This window comes from Pan troglodytes, chromosome 11 (genome assembly GCF_028858775.2).
Source record: "Pan troglodytes isolate AG18354 chromosome 11, NHGRI_mPanTro3-v2.0_pri, whole genome shotgun sequence".
In the NCBI taxonomy this organism is placed as follows: domain Eukaryota; kingdom Metazoa; phylum Chordata; class Mammalia; order Primates; family Hominidae; genus Pan; species Pan troglodytes.
This window is the reverse complement of record NC_072409.2, coordinates 13,377,529-13,395,237: the sequence shown is the minus strand read 5'-3', so window position 1 is coordinate 13,395,237 and position 17,709 is coordinate 13,377,529. Positions and strand designations below refer to the sequence as shown.

Here is a 17,709-nt window from a genome sequence, read left to right as displayed (position 1 = left end):
GAAATATAGAGAACCACACATCTACAAACTGCAGAATATGTCTTTTTTATTCACATACCCATGGAGCAATCATAAAGACCAATTCTAGATGGGTGCCGTGGTTCAAATAAATAAATTAATTAATTAATACTAATTCTCATACTCCATCTCAAATAAATAAGTAAATAAATACTAATTCTATGCTAGATATAAACCAAGTCCCTAGATGTCACAAATAATTAAAATTACAGTATACCTTCTGACCACACTGCAAGTAAGTGAGAAATCAATAGCCAAAATATTACTAAAAAAATTCTCAGGTGGGCGCAGTGGCTCATACCTGTAATCTCAGCACTTTGGGAGGCTGAGGTGGGCAGATCACCTGGGGTCAGGAGTTCAAGACCAGACTGGCCAACATAGTGAAATCCCGTCTCTACTAAAAATACAAAAATTAGCTGGGCATGGTGGTGGGTGCCTGTAACCCCAGCTACTTGGGAGGCTGAGGCAGGAAAATCACTTGAACCCAGGAGGCGGAGGTTGCAGTGAGCCAAGATCGTGCCACTGCACTCTAGCCTGGGCGACAGAGTGGAACTCCATCTCAAAAAACAAACAAACAAAAAAATCCCATGTTTGGAAATTAAGAAATATCCATGTAAATAATTCACGGGTCAAAAAACATCATAATGAAAAGTAGAAAACATTCTGAACTGATTCACAATGAAAATTAAAGCTTATAGATACAGATAATTCTATGCTTAGAGAGAAATGGCTGGCCTTTAAACACATACATTTAAAAAGAGGTTAGGAAATGAACAGCCAATAAGAGCAGCCAATTAAACCCAAAGAAAATAGAGGGCAATAAATTTACATAGATGAAATTAATTAAATAAGAAACACAACAAAGTCAACAAAATAAAGTTAGTTCTTTAAAAAGACTAATAAAACCCTGGCAAGAATGACCCACAGGGGAAAAAAAACAACAACAGAGAATAACTAATATCAAGAATGAAAAAAAGGAGTATCACTGCTGAAAACAAAAAGATCACAAAAGGAATATTATAAATAATGCCATCAACGTGAACATTTAAGTAAAATAGACAAACATTGAGAAAAACACTTTTTGCTAAACCTGATACACAAAGAAATTTTGAAGAGTTCTAGATCTACTAAAACATTGACAGCCTAATTGAAAGCCTACCCACAATGAAAACTCCACACCCAGGTGGTTTCACTGTCAAATTTATAAAAAACATCTAAAGAAGACAAAAGAAAAAGAGGCAATCTTACATAAACTCTTACAGAATAGAGAAGAAGGAACATTCCTCAGCTCATTTTATGACGCCAATATAATTTTGATACCAAACCCTAACAGGGATATTATAAGAAAGCAAAATTACAGGCCATTCTCACTAATGAGTATAGATGCAAATATACTAAGCCAAATGTTAGCAAGTCCAATTCGGCAATATATAAAAAGCACATGACAAAATTGGACTTATTTTAGGAATGTAAAGTTGGTTTGATATTTGAAAATCAATCACTGTAATTTATCACACAAGTAGAATGAAGGACAAAAATCATACTACAATTGCTCAACAGATGCACAACTCACATTTGGTAAAATTTAACATTGGCTCACAATTAAGAAAAAGAAACCAACTCAGCAAACTAGGAACAGAAAGGGGGCTTCATTAATTTTATAAAGGATATGTATTTTAAAACTATAGCAAAAATCATACTTTTCAGTGAAATGTTGATATCTTTCCCCTTGAGATTGTGAATGACTGCTATCACCAGAACCTCTGATACTGTATTGAATAAAGAAAAAAGAAAACAAAAAAGATATAAGCTGTTATTATTTGTACATAACATGAACATTTCCATAGAAATTTCAAAAGAATCTATATGTAATTATCAGAATTAACCAGTGGGTTTAGCAAAGTTTCTGGATAAAAGGTCAACACATATAAAGGTTAAGTATATTTCTATATTCCCAAGAACAAAGAAAAAATTTTTAAAACAATTTAGTGTAGCCTAAGTGTACAGTGATTCTAAAATCTACAGAAGTGTATGGTCATGTCCTAGGCCTTCACATTCACTCACCACTTGCTCACTGACTCACCCAAAGCAACTTCCAGTCCTGCAGGCTCCATTCATGGTAAGTGCCCTGATAGGTATACCATTTTTTATTTTATTTTATTTTATTTTATTTATTTATTTATTTTTATTTATTTTTTTTTTTTTTTGAGACGGAGTCTCGCTCTATCTCCCAGGCTGGAGTGCAGTGGCATGATCTCAACTCACTGCAAACTCCGACTCCCGGGTTCACACCATTCTCCTGCCTCAGCCTCATGAGTAGCTGGGACTACAGGCGCCTGCCACCGCGCCCGGCTAATTTTTTATATTTTTAGTAGATACGGGGTTTCACTGTGTTAGCCAGGATGGTCCCGATCTCCTGACCTCGTGATCCGCCTGCCTCCGCCTCCCAAAGTGCTGGGATTACAGGTGTGAGCCACTGCGCCTGGCCTATTTATTTTTTTTAAAGATGCAGTTGTGCTTGGAACCATTTTTTAATCTCTTACATTGTGTTTTTACTGCACCATTTCTATGTTTAGATATGTTTGGATATACAAGTACTTAACATTGTATAATTGCTAACAGTATTCAGTACAGTACCATGCTGTACAGGTTTGCAGCCCAGGAGCAACAGGCTATACCATGAAGCCTAGGTATGTAGGAAGCCTATACCATCTAGTTTGTGTAAGTACACTCTATGATATTTGCACAACAAAATTGCCTCATGACACATTTCTCAGAACATATCCCTGTTGTTAAGCAACACGACTGTATATATAAATTATGTGGGCAGACTGGAAATCCATAAACAAGATCAATTCAACAGACACTTGTGGGAAGCACATGGGTAAACATATCACAAGAATAGAAGTAGAGACAAAGGAAAAAGAACATATATTTTAATGGGTTGAATTGTGTCCCCCTTAAAAGATATGTTGAAGTCCTAACTTCTGGTACCTGTGAACGGGATGGGACCTTCTTTGGAAAAAGGGGTTTTGCAGATGTAATTAAGGCCTAAGTTAAGATGACGTCATGCTGGAGTAGAGTGGGCCCTGAACACAATGTGACTGCTGTCCTTAAAGAGCAGAGGAGACACAGAGACAGACACACAGGGAAGGGAGAATGCCATGTGAAGACAGACAGGAAGGAAGGCAGCCACGTGAAGACGGAGGCAGAGATCAAAATCACACAGCTTCAAGCCAAGGAACGCCAAGGATTGCTGGCAACCATCAGAAGCCGGGAGACAGACCTGGAACAGATTTCCCTTCTGAGTCGCTAAGAAGGAACCAATTCTGCAACCACTTAATTTTGGATTCTGGCCTCCTGAACTATGAAAGCATAAATTTCTGTTGTTTTAAGCCACCCAGCTTGTCATTTCTCATTTTGGTCTTAATTTGCATTTCTCTGACAACTAATGAAGTTCAACGCCCTTTCATTTGTTACAGCAGGCCTGGGAAACTAATACATAGATACATAATACATCGATAAGAGTCCTTACACAGATTACAAAATGGGCAAACAAGCAAAACAACAACGAGCAGGGACAACTGCTCAAAGACGTGTTTTGCTGAGTAAAGAAAATTTGGCAAATTATTGACCTGCCTTGTTGATAATTACTTTTTATAGGAAGTTTGTGACAAAGCAACAAGAAAAACTGCCTCTCTGGACTGAATTCTGAGTAAATAGTTGGTAATATGAAAGTCTGAAAGAAATCTTGAGAGAAAATAATGTTAAGTCTGCATTACATTATACCAGTATGCATAAAGTGGAGTCATAATGGCAGTGGAAAGGGCCTTGGTATAGCACAAAAGCCCGAGTATTTCTGTTGCTAACACTTACTAATTATGTGATTTTAACCAAAAATAACTTTAGTTAACACTGTGATTGCAAGTTTTTAATCCAGCAAAACAAGAAATTTACAAGCCAGTCATGGTGGCTCACACCTGTAATCCTAGCACTTTGGGAGGCCAAGGCAGGAGGATCACTTGAGGCTAGATGTTCAAGACCAACCTGGGCAACAAAGCAAGACCCCATCTCTACAAAAATTTAAAAATTAGCCAGGCATGATGGCATGCACCTGTAGTTCCAGCTACTCGGGAAGCTGAGGCAGGAGGATCCCTTGAGCCCAGGAGTTTGAGGTTACAGTGAGCTGACTGAGCCACCACACTCCAACCTGACTGACAGAGTGAGATCCTGTCTGAAAAACAACAACAACAAAAAACAAAATACAACAAAAAACAAAGAGGCTGGGCATGGTGGCTTATGCCTCTAATCCCAGCACTTTGGGAGTCCAAGGCAGACAAACTGCTTGAAGCCAGGAGTTCAAGACCAGCCTGAATAACATGGCAAAACCCCATCTCAATTATTCTCTAAAAATTTTTTTATAAAAAAATTAAAAATAAATTTACACTTGGCTTGCTTACCTCAGATACCTGTTGTGAAGATAAAAATAAGATTTCAGCTGTAAAATCAGTTTGAAAACACTACATAATATATAATATCACCATCGTTATTATTCCGCAGTTAGTGATGTTTCAAAAACATAAGGAACAACTCTGTGATCAGACTGAAAAAGGTAAACAGGCAGAGAAAAGAAAGTACATAGGAAAGAAAATAAAAATATAACAAAAAATTTGACCAGGCGCGGTGCCTCACGCCTATAATCCCAGCACTTTGAGAGGCCAAGGTGGTTGGAAAACTTGTGGTCAGGAGTTCAAGACCAACCTGGTCAACATGGTGAAACTCCCGTCTCTACTAAAAATACAAAAAATTAGCCAGGCCTGGTGGCATGCACCTGTAACCCCAGCTACTCGGGAGGCTGAGGCAGGAGAATCACTTTAACCTGAGAGGCAGAGGTTGCAGTGAGCCAAGATCATGCCACTGCACTCCAGCCTGGGAGACAGAGTGAGACTCCATCTCAAGAAAAAAAAAATTAAAAAACAAAAAAATTTATTCTGACAAAGAAAGGAGAGCACTTATGGAAATCACATGCTAAGAAAGGGATCATTTTGTTATGAGCTCAGTTTTTTTTTTTTTGAGACGGAGTCTTGCTCTGTTGCCCAGGCTGGAGTCCAGTGGCGTGATCTTGGCTCACTGCAAGCTCCACCTCTGGGGTTCACACCATTCTTCTGCCTCAGCCTCCCGTGTAGCTGGGACTACAGGCGCCCACGACCATGCCCGGCTAATATTTTGTATTTTTAGTAGAGACGGGGTTTCACCATGTCGGCCAGGATGGTCTCGATTTCCTGACCTTGTGATCCGCCCGCCTCAGCCTCCCAAAGTGCTGGGATTACAGGCGTCAGCCATTGCACCCGGTCTTTTTTCTCTTTCTTTCTTTGAGACGTCGTCTCACTCTTGTCACCAAGGCTGGAGTGCAGTTGCATGATCTCGGCTCACTGCAACCTCCACCTCCCGGGTTCAAGCAATTCTCTGCCTTAGCCTCCTGAGTAGCTGGGATTACAGGCGCCCGCCACCACACTTGGCTGATTTTTGTACTTTAGTAGAGATGTGGTTTCGCCATGTTGGCCAGGCTGGTCTCGAACTCCTGACCTCAGGTGATCTGCCCACCTCGGTCTCCCAAAGTGCTGAGGTTACAGGCGTGAGCCACCGTGCCCAGCCATGAGCTCATATTTTTAAAAAATATACAAAGAGATGGAATGGCTGTATAATTAAGCATGAGCATAAAATACTATCACATGTCTCAGCTGTAAAAATGGAATATTAATAATACCTAGCTCTTAAAGTTGTTGCACAATAAAATGAACTAACAGATATGAAACTGTGCTATAAATTACACTATACCATGAAATTGTTAGTTGCAAAATTGTTGCAAATACACTCCGAAACAGCATAAATTGAAAAATACCAAGTACAGAAAGTGTTGAATATGTGTGTATATGTGAGGGGTGATGATGATGGTTTTGCCATATTCAGTATAAACAGAATAGCTACCACTTGGTACAGATGGCATTCCTATAATGGGAACAAATGACAGAGCTCTAAAAGCTGGTCCTTACCACAGTGTGAAGCATCTTCATGTATCAAGGATAGCATAAAATTATCATGAATTATACACAAATTATTTTCTAAAAACAATCTTTTTTTTTGAGACATAGTCTCGCCCTGTTGCCCAGGCTTGAGTGCAGCAGTGCAATCTCAGCTCATAGCAAGCTCCACCTCCAGGATTCAAGCAATTTTCCTGCCTCAGCCTCCAAGTAGCTGGGATTACAGGCACCTGCCACCAAACCCAACTACTTTTTGTATTTTTAGTAGAGACAGGTTTTTACCATGTTGGCCAGGCTGGTCTAGCACTCCTGACCTCAAGTGATCCACCTACCTCGACCTCCCAACGTGCTGGGATTACAAGCATGAGCCACCACACCAGGCCAAAACAATCTTTTTGTCTTATTCCAACATGTTACTGAAGTTAAATTACAAGGCCAGGCATGGTGGCTCACGCCTGTAATCTCATGCCTGTAATCCCAAGGTAGGAGGAACACTTGAGGCCAAGAGTTCAAGACTAGCTTGGGCAATATATGATATGGTTTGGCTGTGTCCCTACCCAAATCGCATCTTGAATTGTAGCTTCCATAATTCCCATGTGTTGTGGGAGGGACCCGGTGGGAGATAATTGGATCATGGGGGTGGTTTCCCCCATACTGTTCTCATGGTAGTGAATAAGTCTCACAAGATCTGATGGTTTTATAAGAGGAAACCCCTTTCGCTTGGTTCTCATTTTCTCTGTCTGCCGCCATGTAAGATGTGCTTTTCACCTTCCACCATGATTGTGAGGCCTCCTAGCTACATGGAGGTGTGAGTCCATTAAACTTCTTTTCCTTTATATCACCCAGTCTCAGGTGTGTCTTTATTAGCCGTGTGAAAATGGACTAATGTACTATCACAAGACTCTATCTCTATAAAAATTTTTTTTAAAAATCAGCCTGGCATGGTGTTGTGTGCCTATAGTCCTAGCTATTAGGATGGCTGAGGTGGAAGGATCGCTTGAGCCCAGGAGTTCTAGGCTGCAATGAACATGACTGTGCCACTGCACTACAGCCTGGGTGGCAAAATGAGACTCTAACTCAAAGAAAAAAAGTTACATGCTATAATAATAATGAAAAGAGAAATGCATAGGTACCAAACTTCTTGTTGATCAATGTATAAAGAAACTGAATAATACTATGAGGACAGAGAGTTTAAGAAAAGGAAGCCAAAGGAGTTTTGGCATGGAGCAGCAGTGATACACAGCCAGAAGGCCATTTGTAAAATATTGCCCACAAGACTATAAAGACATCATTTTGCCTATCAAATATAGAAAAAGAGAGATGTTTATCTAACACACACAATTACACAAATTCCAGTAGTAATTCAACTGAGACATAGCACAACCTAGCAGAAAGCACTGCAGTGAAAAGGAAAAAAGGCAGGAAAAAAAGAGAACACACAATTGCTTGATACACAGAGCAAAAGGAGTGTTGGTTAATCAGAGTAAATGTTGGCTCCGCTTGCTGTATTCTGCATTTTCTCTAGTGCACACTGGTATAATTAGTCCATACTTATTGAGGAAACTAAGTTCTGATTAGCATGACGTGTTCAGGGCAAAAGAACAAATTACTTTCACTGCTTAAGGCATACAGATCTGCATGAATTTGTTTCAATGCCAGTGCCAGAAGGGAAAACTAAAGAGGGCAAGAGACAGGGGACAGTAGATAGTCTTTTTTTTTTTTTTTTTTTTCTGAGACAGTCTTGCTCTGTCACCAGGCTGGAGTGCAGTGGTGCAATCTCGGCTCACTGCAACCTCTGCCTCCCAGGTTCAAGCGGTTCTCCTGCCTCAGCCTCCTGAGTTGCTGGGACTACAGGCGGGCACCACCACGCCCAGCTAATTTTTGTATTTATAGTAGAGACGGGGTTTCACCATGTTGGCCAGGATGGTCTCGATCTCCTGACTTCATGATCCGCCCACCTTGGCCTCCCAATGTGCTGGGATTACAGGCGTAAGATAGTAGAGATTCTTATACTGAGAAAAGATATAGTTACATTAAAAATTTCTTCTCTTACTCAAGTAACTGTAGTAAGAATTACATCATTCCAATGTACAAAAATAACAATGAAACAGTGTTTAATAAACTGAGTATAAATGAAGAAATAAAACAGAAAAAATTGAAAAATGTAGAAAATAGCTTTTAAAAATTTATTCCTATGACTTATTTTTTTACTTTTTTATTGTGGTAAAATATACATATTTACCATCTTAACCGTTTCTAAGTGTACAGTTCAGTGGTATTGAATACATCCATAGCGTTGTATAGCCATCACCACCATCCATCTCCATTTTTACCTTGTAAAACTGAAATTCTATACCCACTACTTAATAACTCCCCCATTTTGCCCTCCTCCTAGCCCCTGGCAGCCACCAATCTACTTTCTGTCGATAGGTTTGACTACTCTAAGAATATCATGTAAGTGGAATCATATAGTATTTGTCTTTTTGTGTCCAGCTTACTTCACTTGGCATTATGTCCTCATGATCCATTCATGGTGTAGCATATATCAGTATTTCCTTCCTTTTTAAGGCTGACTAATACGCCCTTGTTTTTATATACCATATTTTGCTTCTCCATTCATCCACTGATGGACACATGGGTTGCTGCCATGTTATAACTACTGTGAATAATGCTGCTATGAACATGGGTATACAAATATCTCATCAAGAACCTGCTCTCAATTCTTCTGGATATAAACCTAGAAGTAGAATTGCTGGATCATATGAGGATTCTATTTTTAATTTTTTGAGGAACTGCTATATTGTTTTCCACAGTGGCTGTATCATTTTATAGTCCCACCAACAATGCACAAGAGCTCCAACTTCTCCATGTTTCTCAACACTTGTTATTTTCTATTTATTACTATTATACCTTCTTGATAGCAGCCATATGAATGAGTGTAGTTTTGATTTGCATTTCTCTAATGACAAGTGATGCTGAGCATCTTTTCACCTGCTTATTGGCCATTTGCATATCTTCTTTGGAGCAATGTCTATCCTATGACTCTGTTTATGCAGCAAAAAGACACTTATACAAGGTCAGGAGTTCATGACCAGCCTGGTCAATGTCATGTAAAGATAAAAAAGAAAAACAAAAATAAAAATAAAATAAATGTGTAAATAAAATGAAGAGTACAGGATTTAATCACTCTGAAAGGTTTCTTTTCCCTGTATGGTTAGTCAAATACCCTTACATTTCACTCACAGACTGCAGGCTTCTATTCTTCCTATTCTTCCAAATGCTCTCAATTTCCCTAAGCACTCTCGTTCTCCTTTTTTTTTTTTTAACATAGAGTTGCCAGGCGCGGTGGCTCATGCCTTCATGCCTGTAATCCCAGCATTTTGGGAGGCCGAGGTGGGCAGATCATGAGGTCAAGAGATCGAGACCGTCCTGGCTTATACGGTGAAACCCCGTCTCTACTAAAAATACAAAAAATTAGCCAGGTGTGGTGGCACGCGCCTGTAGTCCCAGCTACTCAGGAGGCTGAGGCAGGAAAATTGCTTGAACCCGAGAGGCAGAGGTTGCAGCGAGCCAAGACTGCACCACTGCACTCCAGCCTGGGTGACAGAGCGAGACTCCATATCAAAAAAAAAAAAAAAAAACATAGAGTCTCGCTCTGTCACTCAGGTTGGAGTGCAGCAGCACAGTCTTGGCTCACTACAACCCCTACCTCCCAGGTTCAAGCGATTCTCCTGCCTCAGCCTCCTGAGTAGCTGGGATTACAGGCGCGCACCACCATGCCTGGCTAATTATTGTATTTTTAGTAGAGATGGGGGGTCTCACCATGTTGGCCAAGCTGGTCTCGAACTCCTGACCTCAAGTGATCCACCCACCTCGGCCTCCCAAAGTGTTTGGATTACACATGTGAGCCTGGCCTCATTCTGCCTTATTTTCAGAATAGTCAGTACTTCTCTTAGTGGCAAAGAACAGATAGAATCTCCTAAGGATTTCCAGGCTTGCACTTATGCTGGTTCCCAAATCCAAACTTGATCTAATTTAAATACAAACCCAATAAAATCTAAACTCTTATATTATTAATATAAAAAACCGGCCAGGGAAGGTGGCTCATGCCTGTAATCCCAACACTTTGGGAGGCCGAGGTGGGCAGATCACCCGAAGTCAGGAGTTCGAGACCAGCCTGACCAACATGGCGAAACCCTGTTTCTACTAAAAATACAAAATTAGCCAGGCATGGTGGTGCATGCCTGTAATCCCAGCCACTCGGGAGGCTGAGGCAGGAGAATCGCTTGAATCCAGGAGGCGGAGGTTGCAGGATCACACCACTGCACTTCAGTCTGGGCAACAAGAGTGAAACTCCATCTCAAAAAAAATAAAAGATGAAAAACTAAGGACCAGTTAGTTGGTTATCTAAAAACAATACATACAAACAAGATGCATGGAATGACTATTTATGAAGCTAATGGGGCAGGAAATACAAAAATACACAAAATGAAAGAAAGCATCCAAAATATGAATCTGGAGACGGATGTAAGGAAGCATGACTCAAAGCCGCCTACTCCTAACAATTCATTCAAACTGTCTCCAGCAGAGAACTCACAGAGGCAGAAAATACAATGTACTTTCATTTAAATCACCATTTATTTATTTATAACACCAAAACTCAAGAGGAAACAAGATATGTAGGCAAAAGCCTCAATCACCAATCAGCAAGCTATTAGGTCTATATTTCTATTTAGTCTGTAAAGAAGTGCAGGCCACATAGATGTTTCATTCTTTCTTTTTTTTTTTTCTGAGACAGCTTCTCACTTACTCTGTCAGTGGCATGATCTCCCGGCTCACTGCAACCTCTGCTCCCAGGTTTAAGCAATTCTCCTGCCTCAGGCTCCCAAGTAGCTGGGATTACAGGCATGCACCACCATGCCCAGCTAATTTTTGTTTGTTTGTTTGTTTTTGTTTTTGAGATGGAGTTTCGCTCCTGTTGCCCAGGCTGGAGTACAGTGGCACGATCTCGGCTCACAACAACCTCCGCCTCCAGGTTCAAGTGATTCTCCTGCCTCAGCCTCCCAAGTAGCTGGGATTACAGGCATGTGCCACCATGCCCGGCTAATTTTGTATTTTTAGTAGAGACCGGGTTTCACCATGTTGACCAGGCTGGTATTGAACTCCTGACCTCAAGTTTTCCAACCGCCTCGGCCTCCCAAAGTGCTGGGATTATAGGCGTGAGCCACCACGCCTGGCCTTGTTGTATTTTTAGTAGAGATGAGGTTTCACCATGTTGGCCAGGCTGGTCTCGAACTCCTGACCTCAAGCGATCCACTCTCATCGGCCTCCCAAAGTGCTGGGATTGCAGGTGTGAGCTACCACACCCAGCCAACAGACATTTCCTTGTTGATCGATCATATACAAAGATGAGAGCAACAGTGGCCAACAGTCTGTGTATGTAGTATAAATACAAACAACATGAAAATCATGAGGGGACACTCGAGCAACATCTCAGCATACTCTGACAGAAGGCTGTTAGTCATCAAATGTTGGGTTAATCTGTACTAAGCAGAACAACAATAAAAATAACTCATTGAAAGATACTTATGGGCCAGGTGTGGTGGCTCATATCTGTAATCCCAGCACTTTGGGAGGCCGAGGCAGGCAGCTCACTTGAGGTCAGGAGTTCCAGACCAGCTTGGTCAACATGGTGAGACCCCATTGCTACTAAAAATACAACAATTAGCCAGGCGTGGTGGCACGCGCCTGTAATCCCAGCTACTCAGGAGGCTGAGATAGGAGAATCGCTTGAACCCAGGGGGCGGAGGTTGTAGTGAGCCAAGATTGCACCACTGTACTCCAGCCTAGGCCACAGAGTGAGTGAGAAGCCATCTCAAAAAAACAAAACAAAACAAAACTGTGTGGCCTGCACTTCCAAAAAACAAAAAAAGAAAGAAAGAAAAAAGGAAACATGGATGGCTGGGTGGTGGCTCACCTCTGTAATCCCAGCACTTTGGGAGGTCGAGGCAGGCAAATTGTTTGAGTTCAAGAGTTTGAGACCAGTCTGGCCAACATCATGGCGAAACACCATTTTTCCTTTCTTTTTTTTTTGAGACAGAGTCTCACTTTGTCACCCAGGCTGGAGTGCAGTGGCGTGATCTCAGCTCACTGCAACCCTCTGCCTCCTGGTTTCTAGCAATTCTCCTGCCTCAGCCTCCCTAGTAGCTGGGACTACAGGCAAGTGCCATCACACCTGGCTAATGCAAATTTTTAGTAGAGACGGGGTTTCATTCACCATGTTGGCCAGGTTGGTCTCGAACTCCTGACCTCAGGTGATCCACCCGCCTTGGCCTCCCAAAGTGCTGGGATTACAGGCGTGAGCCACTGCAACCAGCAGAAACTCCATTTTTCTACAAAAAAAGGAAAAAATCAGCCAGGCGTGATGGTGTGTGCCTGTAGTCTCACCTACTCGGGAAGGTGAGGTGGAAGCGCCACTGCACTCAGGCTTGGGTGACAGAGCCAGTCCCCACTCATATGGTCATATGATGTATTCCATCACAATTCTGCTTTCCTACATTTCATGTTTTGTCTACAATAAATTGGATGCATGATAGGTAAGAAAAGAATAAACTTTTCCTCAAAGGAGAAAGAAAAATTACTTTTTCTTTAAGCAGTAACTGATTGGTTATATTTGTTTTTCCTTGTAATACTCTATTGTATGGATATACCAAATTTTGTTTCTCCTTTCAACAAGTGATGAACAGACTTTCACTTTTTGGCTACTATGAATAATACTGCTACAAATATTTGCCTACAAGATTTTGTATAGACACGTTTTCATTTCTTCTGGGGGTATACCTCCTAGTAGAATTGCTGGGTCATCTGACAACTCTATATTAACCCTGTTAGGAGCTACCAGACTATTTTCCAAAGTGAATGTACCATTTCACACATGCAGCAATGTATGAAGTATTGTACTTCTCCACATCCTCAACAACACTTGTTATTATCTGTCTAGAGAGATTTGGATTTCCCTGATGGCTTTTCATGTGTTTATTGGGGCTTTGTATATTTCCTTTGAAGAAATGTCTACTCAGATACTTGACATTTATTTATTTATTTATTTATTTATTTTTGAGATGGAGTCTTGCTCTGTCACCCAGGCCGGAGTTTAGTGGTGCAATCTTGGCTCACTACAACCTCTGCCTCCTAAATTCAAGCTATTCTCATGCCTCGGCCTCCCAAGTAGCTGGGATTACAGGCACCTGCCACCACGCCTGGCTAATTTTTGTATTTTTAGTAGAGACAGTGTTTCACCATGTTGGCCAGGTTGGACTCGAACTCCTGACCTCAATTGATCCACCCCACCTCTGCCTCCCAAAGTGCTGGGATTACAGGCGTAAGCCACTGTACCCAGCCTTTGGTGTATTTTTTTAATGGGTTTTCTTTTTATTATTTCATTTTAAGAGTTCATTACACATTCTAGATAAAAGCACCTTGTCAGATAAATGATTTGCAAATACATTATTCCTTTTTGTGAGTTGTCTTCACTTTTTTGGATTGCTTATATTTCTATTTTTCTTTTCTCATAGTTAACTTTTATTTTTGTCAAAATAATATATAAACAATAAAAAAGTCAACATTAGGCTGGGCGTGTTGGCTCACATCTGTAATCCCAGCACTTTGGAAGGCCGAGGTAAGCGGATCACCTAAGGTCAAGAGTTCAAGACCAGCCTGGCAAATGTGATGAAACCACATCTCTACCAAAAATACAAAAAATTAGCCAGGCATGGTGGCACATGCCTGTAATCCCAGCTACTCGGGAGGCTGAGGCAGGAGAATCGCTTGAACCCAGGAGGTGGAGGTTGCAGTGAGCTGAGATCACGCCACTGCACTCCAGCTTGGGCAATAAGAGTGAAACTCTCTCTCAAAAAAAGCCAACATTACCCACAAACACTTAAAGACAGTAGTCTACTGGTTCACCCTTCCCCCCACCACCCCTATACTGCCAGCATCAACAGCTTCCCACTGTTAGGCTGGCCACAGTGGCTCACACTTATAATCCCAGCGCTTTGAGAGGCCAAGGCAGGAGAGTCACTTGAGCCTGGGAGTTTGAGACCAGCCTGGGAAACATAGTGAGACTCCTATAAAAAAATCTAAAAATTAGGTGGATGTGGTGGTGCACACCTGTAGCCCCAGCTACTTAGGAATCTGAGGCAAGAGGATCACTTGAGCCCAGGAGTTCAAGTGAGCCATAATTGTACCACTGTACTCCAGCCTGGGGGATAGACAAAGACCCTGTCTCTAAAATGTAAGAAAAACCAAAAATCAAAAAACTTTCAATTCTTCTGTTTTACCTGGTAGTTTCCTCTATTTTCGTATATAATAAGCTTGTCTTTCAATTGCTTGATTCATCTATTTTTGATATCCATCTATTTTGATAATAGTTTCCTCTATTTTCCTATATAAGCTTTTCTTGCAATTACTTGATTCATCTATTTCTGATATTCATCTATTTTGATAATAGTTTCCTCTATTTTCCTATATAATAAGCTTTTCTTGCAATTGCTTGATTCATCTATTTTTGATATTACAGATTTTCTGCAAATGGCAAATAAGGATTTTGTTCTCTTATAGCTCCCAGAGTGCCTCCCCCCATCATTAGTTATGTTATTGTTAATTATATCATTATTTGGGGTTATGTAAGCTAATAATTATATATCTTTGGTTAAATCAATCATTAATGCTTAAATTGTGAGCCTTTTTATTGCTTCATTATATGGCACATAATAGGATATTAAAAGGGAGAGAAGATCTGCATATAATTGAAAAGGCTCCTCAGACATCTATAACTGGAAGTTGGTTGTACTTCTTTTAAATCCTGTTCCTTGCTTCTTAGTAAATAATTTTTCACACTTACTAGTTAAATGCTATACTGTCTAATCAAATTTCATACAGAAAGTATCTTCATATAAAAATGCCTGGTTTTTTTTTAACCTACCTTAATTAACAACTCATTAGTTCAAGAATTCCCAGTCTTTGAGTCTGTAAATGACACTACTATCCTGTTGACACAATGACAGTTATAGAAATTACAAGATGGTGCTTAAGAAATCCCTGTTAGGGCCGGGCGCAGTGGCTCACGCCTGTAATCCCAGCACTTTGGGAGGCCGAGGCGGGCGGATCACGAGGTCAGGAGATCGAGACCATCCTGGCTAACACGGTGAAACCCCGTCTCTACTAAAAATACAAAAAATTAGCCGGGCGTGGTAGCGGGCGCCTGTAGTCCCAGCTACTCGGGAGGCTGAGGCAGGAGAATGGCGTGAACCCGGGAGGCGGAGCTTGCAGTGAGCCGAGATCGCGCCACTGCACTCCAGCCTGGGCGACAGAGCGAGACTCCGTCTCAAAAAAAAAAAAAAAAAAAAAGAAATCCCTGTTAGCATCCAAATTCATATGTATTGGCAAACACGTTGGTGACTTAAAAAAAAAAAAAAACTGGTATTTCATGGAACATGAGGAGAAGGCTGTAAGAAATAAAGACAGTTATTGACCCTCAGTTTTCATTCAGCATTTGATTACGAAAGCAGGAATTAGACCCCAAAGTCTGTGAAGGGAACATGTGCACAACACTTAACAAAGCACATGAATTACTCCTTGAATTACAGCAATAAACAAGATGCCATGTGAATTCTAAAAGGTACCTTGATTGTCTACATACTACCAAAAGCAGCTTAAAATCTGGGATTGCTTAACTAAAGGGAAGTTATCAAAAAAAAAGAAAACGGCCCTCAGTTCCTTGGATCCTTAGTCACTTGTAGCTGGAAGGAGGAAGAAAAAGGCAGGGGGCAGGGTACAGAAGAAATCAAGCTCCCACGCTCCAGAAACTATGCCAGGCATTTTATATACATATCATCTGCACACTCCTATAAGGTAGGCACTGTCACCAGAATTTAGAGATGAAAAAACAGGCTTAAGTAAGTTATTTCTCCAGAATTACACAGTTAGAAAAAAAAACCCCAAAGTCATGCTCTTCTTCCCAAAGGACCCTCATAGTATGCATCCTAAGATAAAAACACAAATATTGTGAAATAGGGTTGTCTGATCCCGAGTTATCCCAGTATTTCAAATCCCATAGATCCTACCTCTCCTTTTCCTTAAAACATAAGTAAACATATTTTCAGGCTTTCCCCTACCCGGTGATTAAAAATCACTCTTTGAAAAAAATATTATGAGACCCAAAAGAATCACTAAAACAATTTTTAGAAATTGATTTTGGTTATCAGATCTACCTCTCAAGGAATGACTTGAATTACTAGCTATTTTACTTTGGGCATATTTTTAACTTTTCTCAGCTTTGGGATTTCTTCAACTCCAAAACAGAGTTTATATTATTTACCCCTCATAAAGGTATTATGAAGATTCCATTAGACAATATTCATAACATTATGTCACAGAAAGTGCCCATAAACAGTCAATAAAAGGTAGTAAATAGTAAAGCTGATAATTTATACCATCAATCACAATCCACTGTGATATGGTTTGACTGTGTCCCCACCCAAATCTCATCTTGAATTGCCACGTGTTGTGGGAGGGACCCAGTGGAAGGTAAATGAATCACGGGGACAAGTCTTTCTCATGCTGTTCCCCTGATAGTGAATAAGTCTCATGAGACCCAATGGTTTTAAAAAGGGGAGTTCCCCTGTACAAGTTATCTCTTTGCCTGCTGCCATCCATGTAAGATGTGACTTGCTCTTCCTTGCCTTCTGTCATGATTGTGAGGCCTCCCCAGCCACATGGAACTGTAAGTCCAATTAAACCTCTTTCTTTTGTAATTGTCAAGTCTCAGGTATGTCTTTATGAGCAGAGTGAAAATGGAATAATACAGTAAATTGGTAACAGTGGAGTGGGGCTTGCTGAAATGTAGAAGTGACTTTGGAACTAGATAACAGGCAGAGGTTGGAACAGTTTGGAGGGCTCAGAAGAAGACAGGAAAATGTGGGAAAGTTTGGAACTCCATAGAGACTTGTTGAATGGCTTTGCCCAAAATGCTGATAGTGATATGGACAATAAAATCCAGGCTGAGGTGCTCTCAGATGGAGATAAGGAACTTGTTAGGAACTGGAGCAAAGGCAACTCTTGTTATGTCTTAGCAAAGAGACTGGTGGCATTTTGCCCCTACCCTGGAGATCTGTGGAACTTTGACCTTGACAGAGATGATTTAGGGTACTGGTGGAAGAAATTTCTAAGCAGCAAAGCATTCAAGAGGTGACCTGGGTGCTGTTAAAGGCACTCAGTTTTGTTTTGTTTTGTTTGGAGATGTAGTTTTGCTCTGTTGCCCAGGCTGGAGTGCAATGGCACCATCTCAGCTCACTGCAACCTCCGCCTCCCAAGTTCAAGCAATTTTCCTGCCTCAGCCTCCTGAGTAGCTGGGACCACAGGTGCATGCTGCCAGGCCCAGCTAATTTTTTATATTTTTTATTAGAGAGGAAGGTTCACCATGTTGCCCAGGCTGATCTTAAACTCCTGAGCTCAGGCAATCCGCCCACCCCGGCTTCCCAAAGTGCTAGGATTACAGACATGAGCCACCGTGCCTAGTCCTAGGCACTCAGTTTTATAAGGGAAGAAGAGCATAAAAGTTTGGAAAATTCACAGCCTGACAATGTGACAG

The 17,709-nt window shown here is 41.0% G+C and overlaps 1 protein-coding gene across 7 annotated transcripts in view; it reads right to left on the bottom strand.

Moving 5' to 3' along the window:
• SCAI (suppressor of cancer cell invasion) overlaps window positions 1-17,709 on the bottom strand; it is a 197,400-nt gene that overhangs the window by 118,184 nt on the left and 61,507 nt on the right. For 5 of the 7 annotated variants that reach the window (XR_010148853.1, XR_010148854.1, XR_010148855.1 and 2 more), the window contains exon 3: window positions 1,719-1,787. The exons of the other annotated variants lie outside the window; for them this stretch is intronic. Coding sequence is in view for 2 of the 5 variants with exons in the window: in XM_016961650.4 (XP_016817139.2) it covers window positions 1,719-1,787 (69 nt within the window). In the remaining 3 variants the exon portion in view is untranslated. The remainder of the gene's footprint in view (window positions 1-1,718; window positions 1,788-17,709) is intronic. 7 annotated transcript variants of the gene reach the window in all.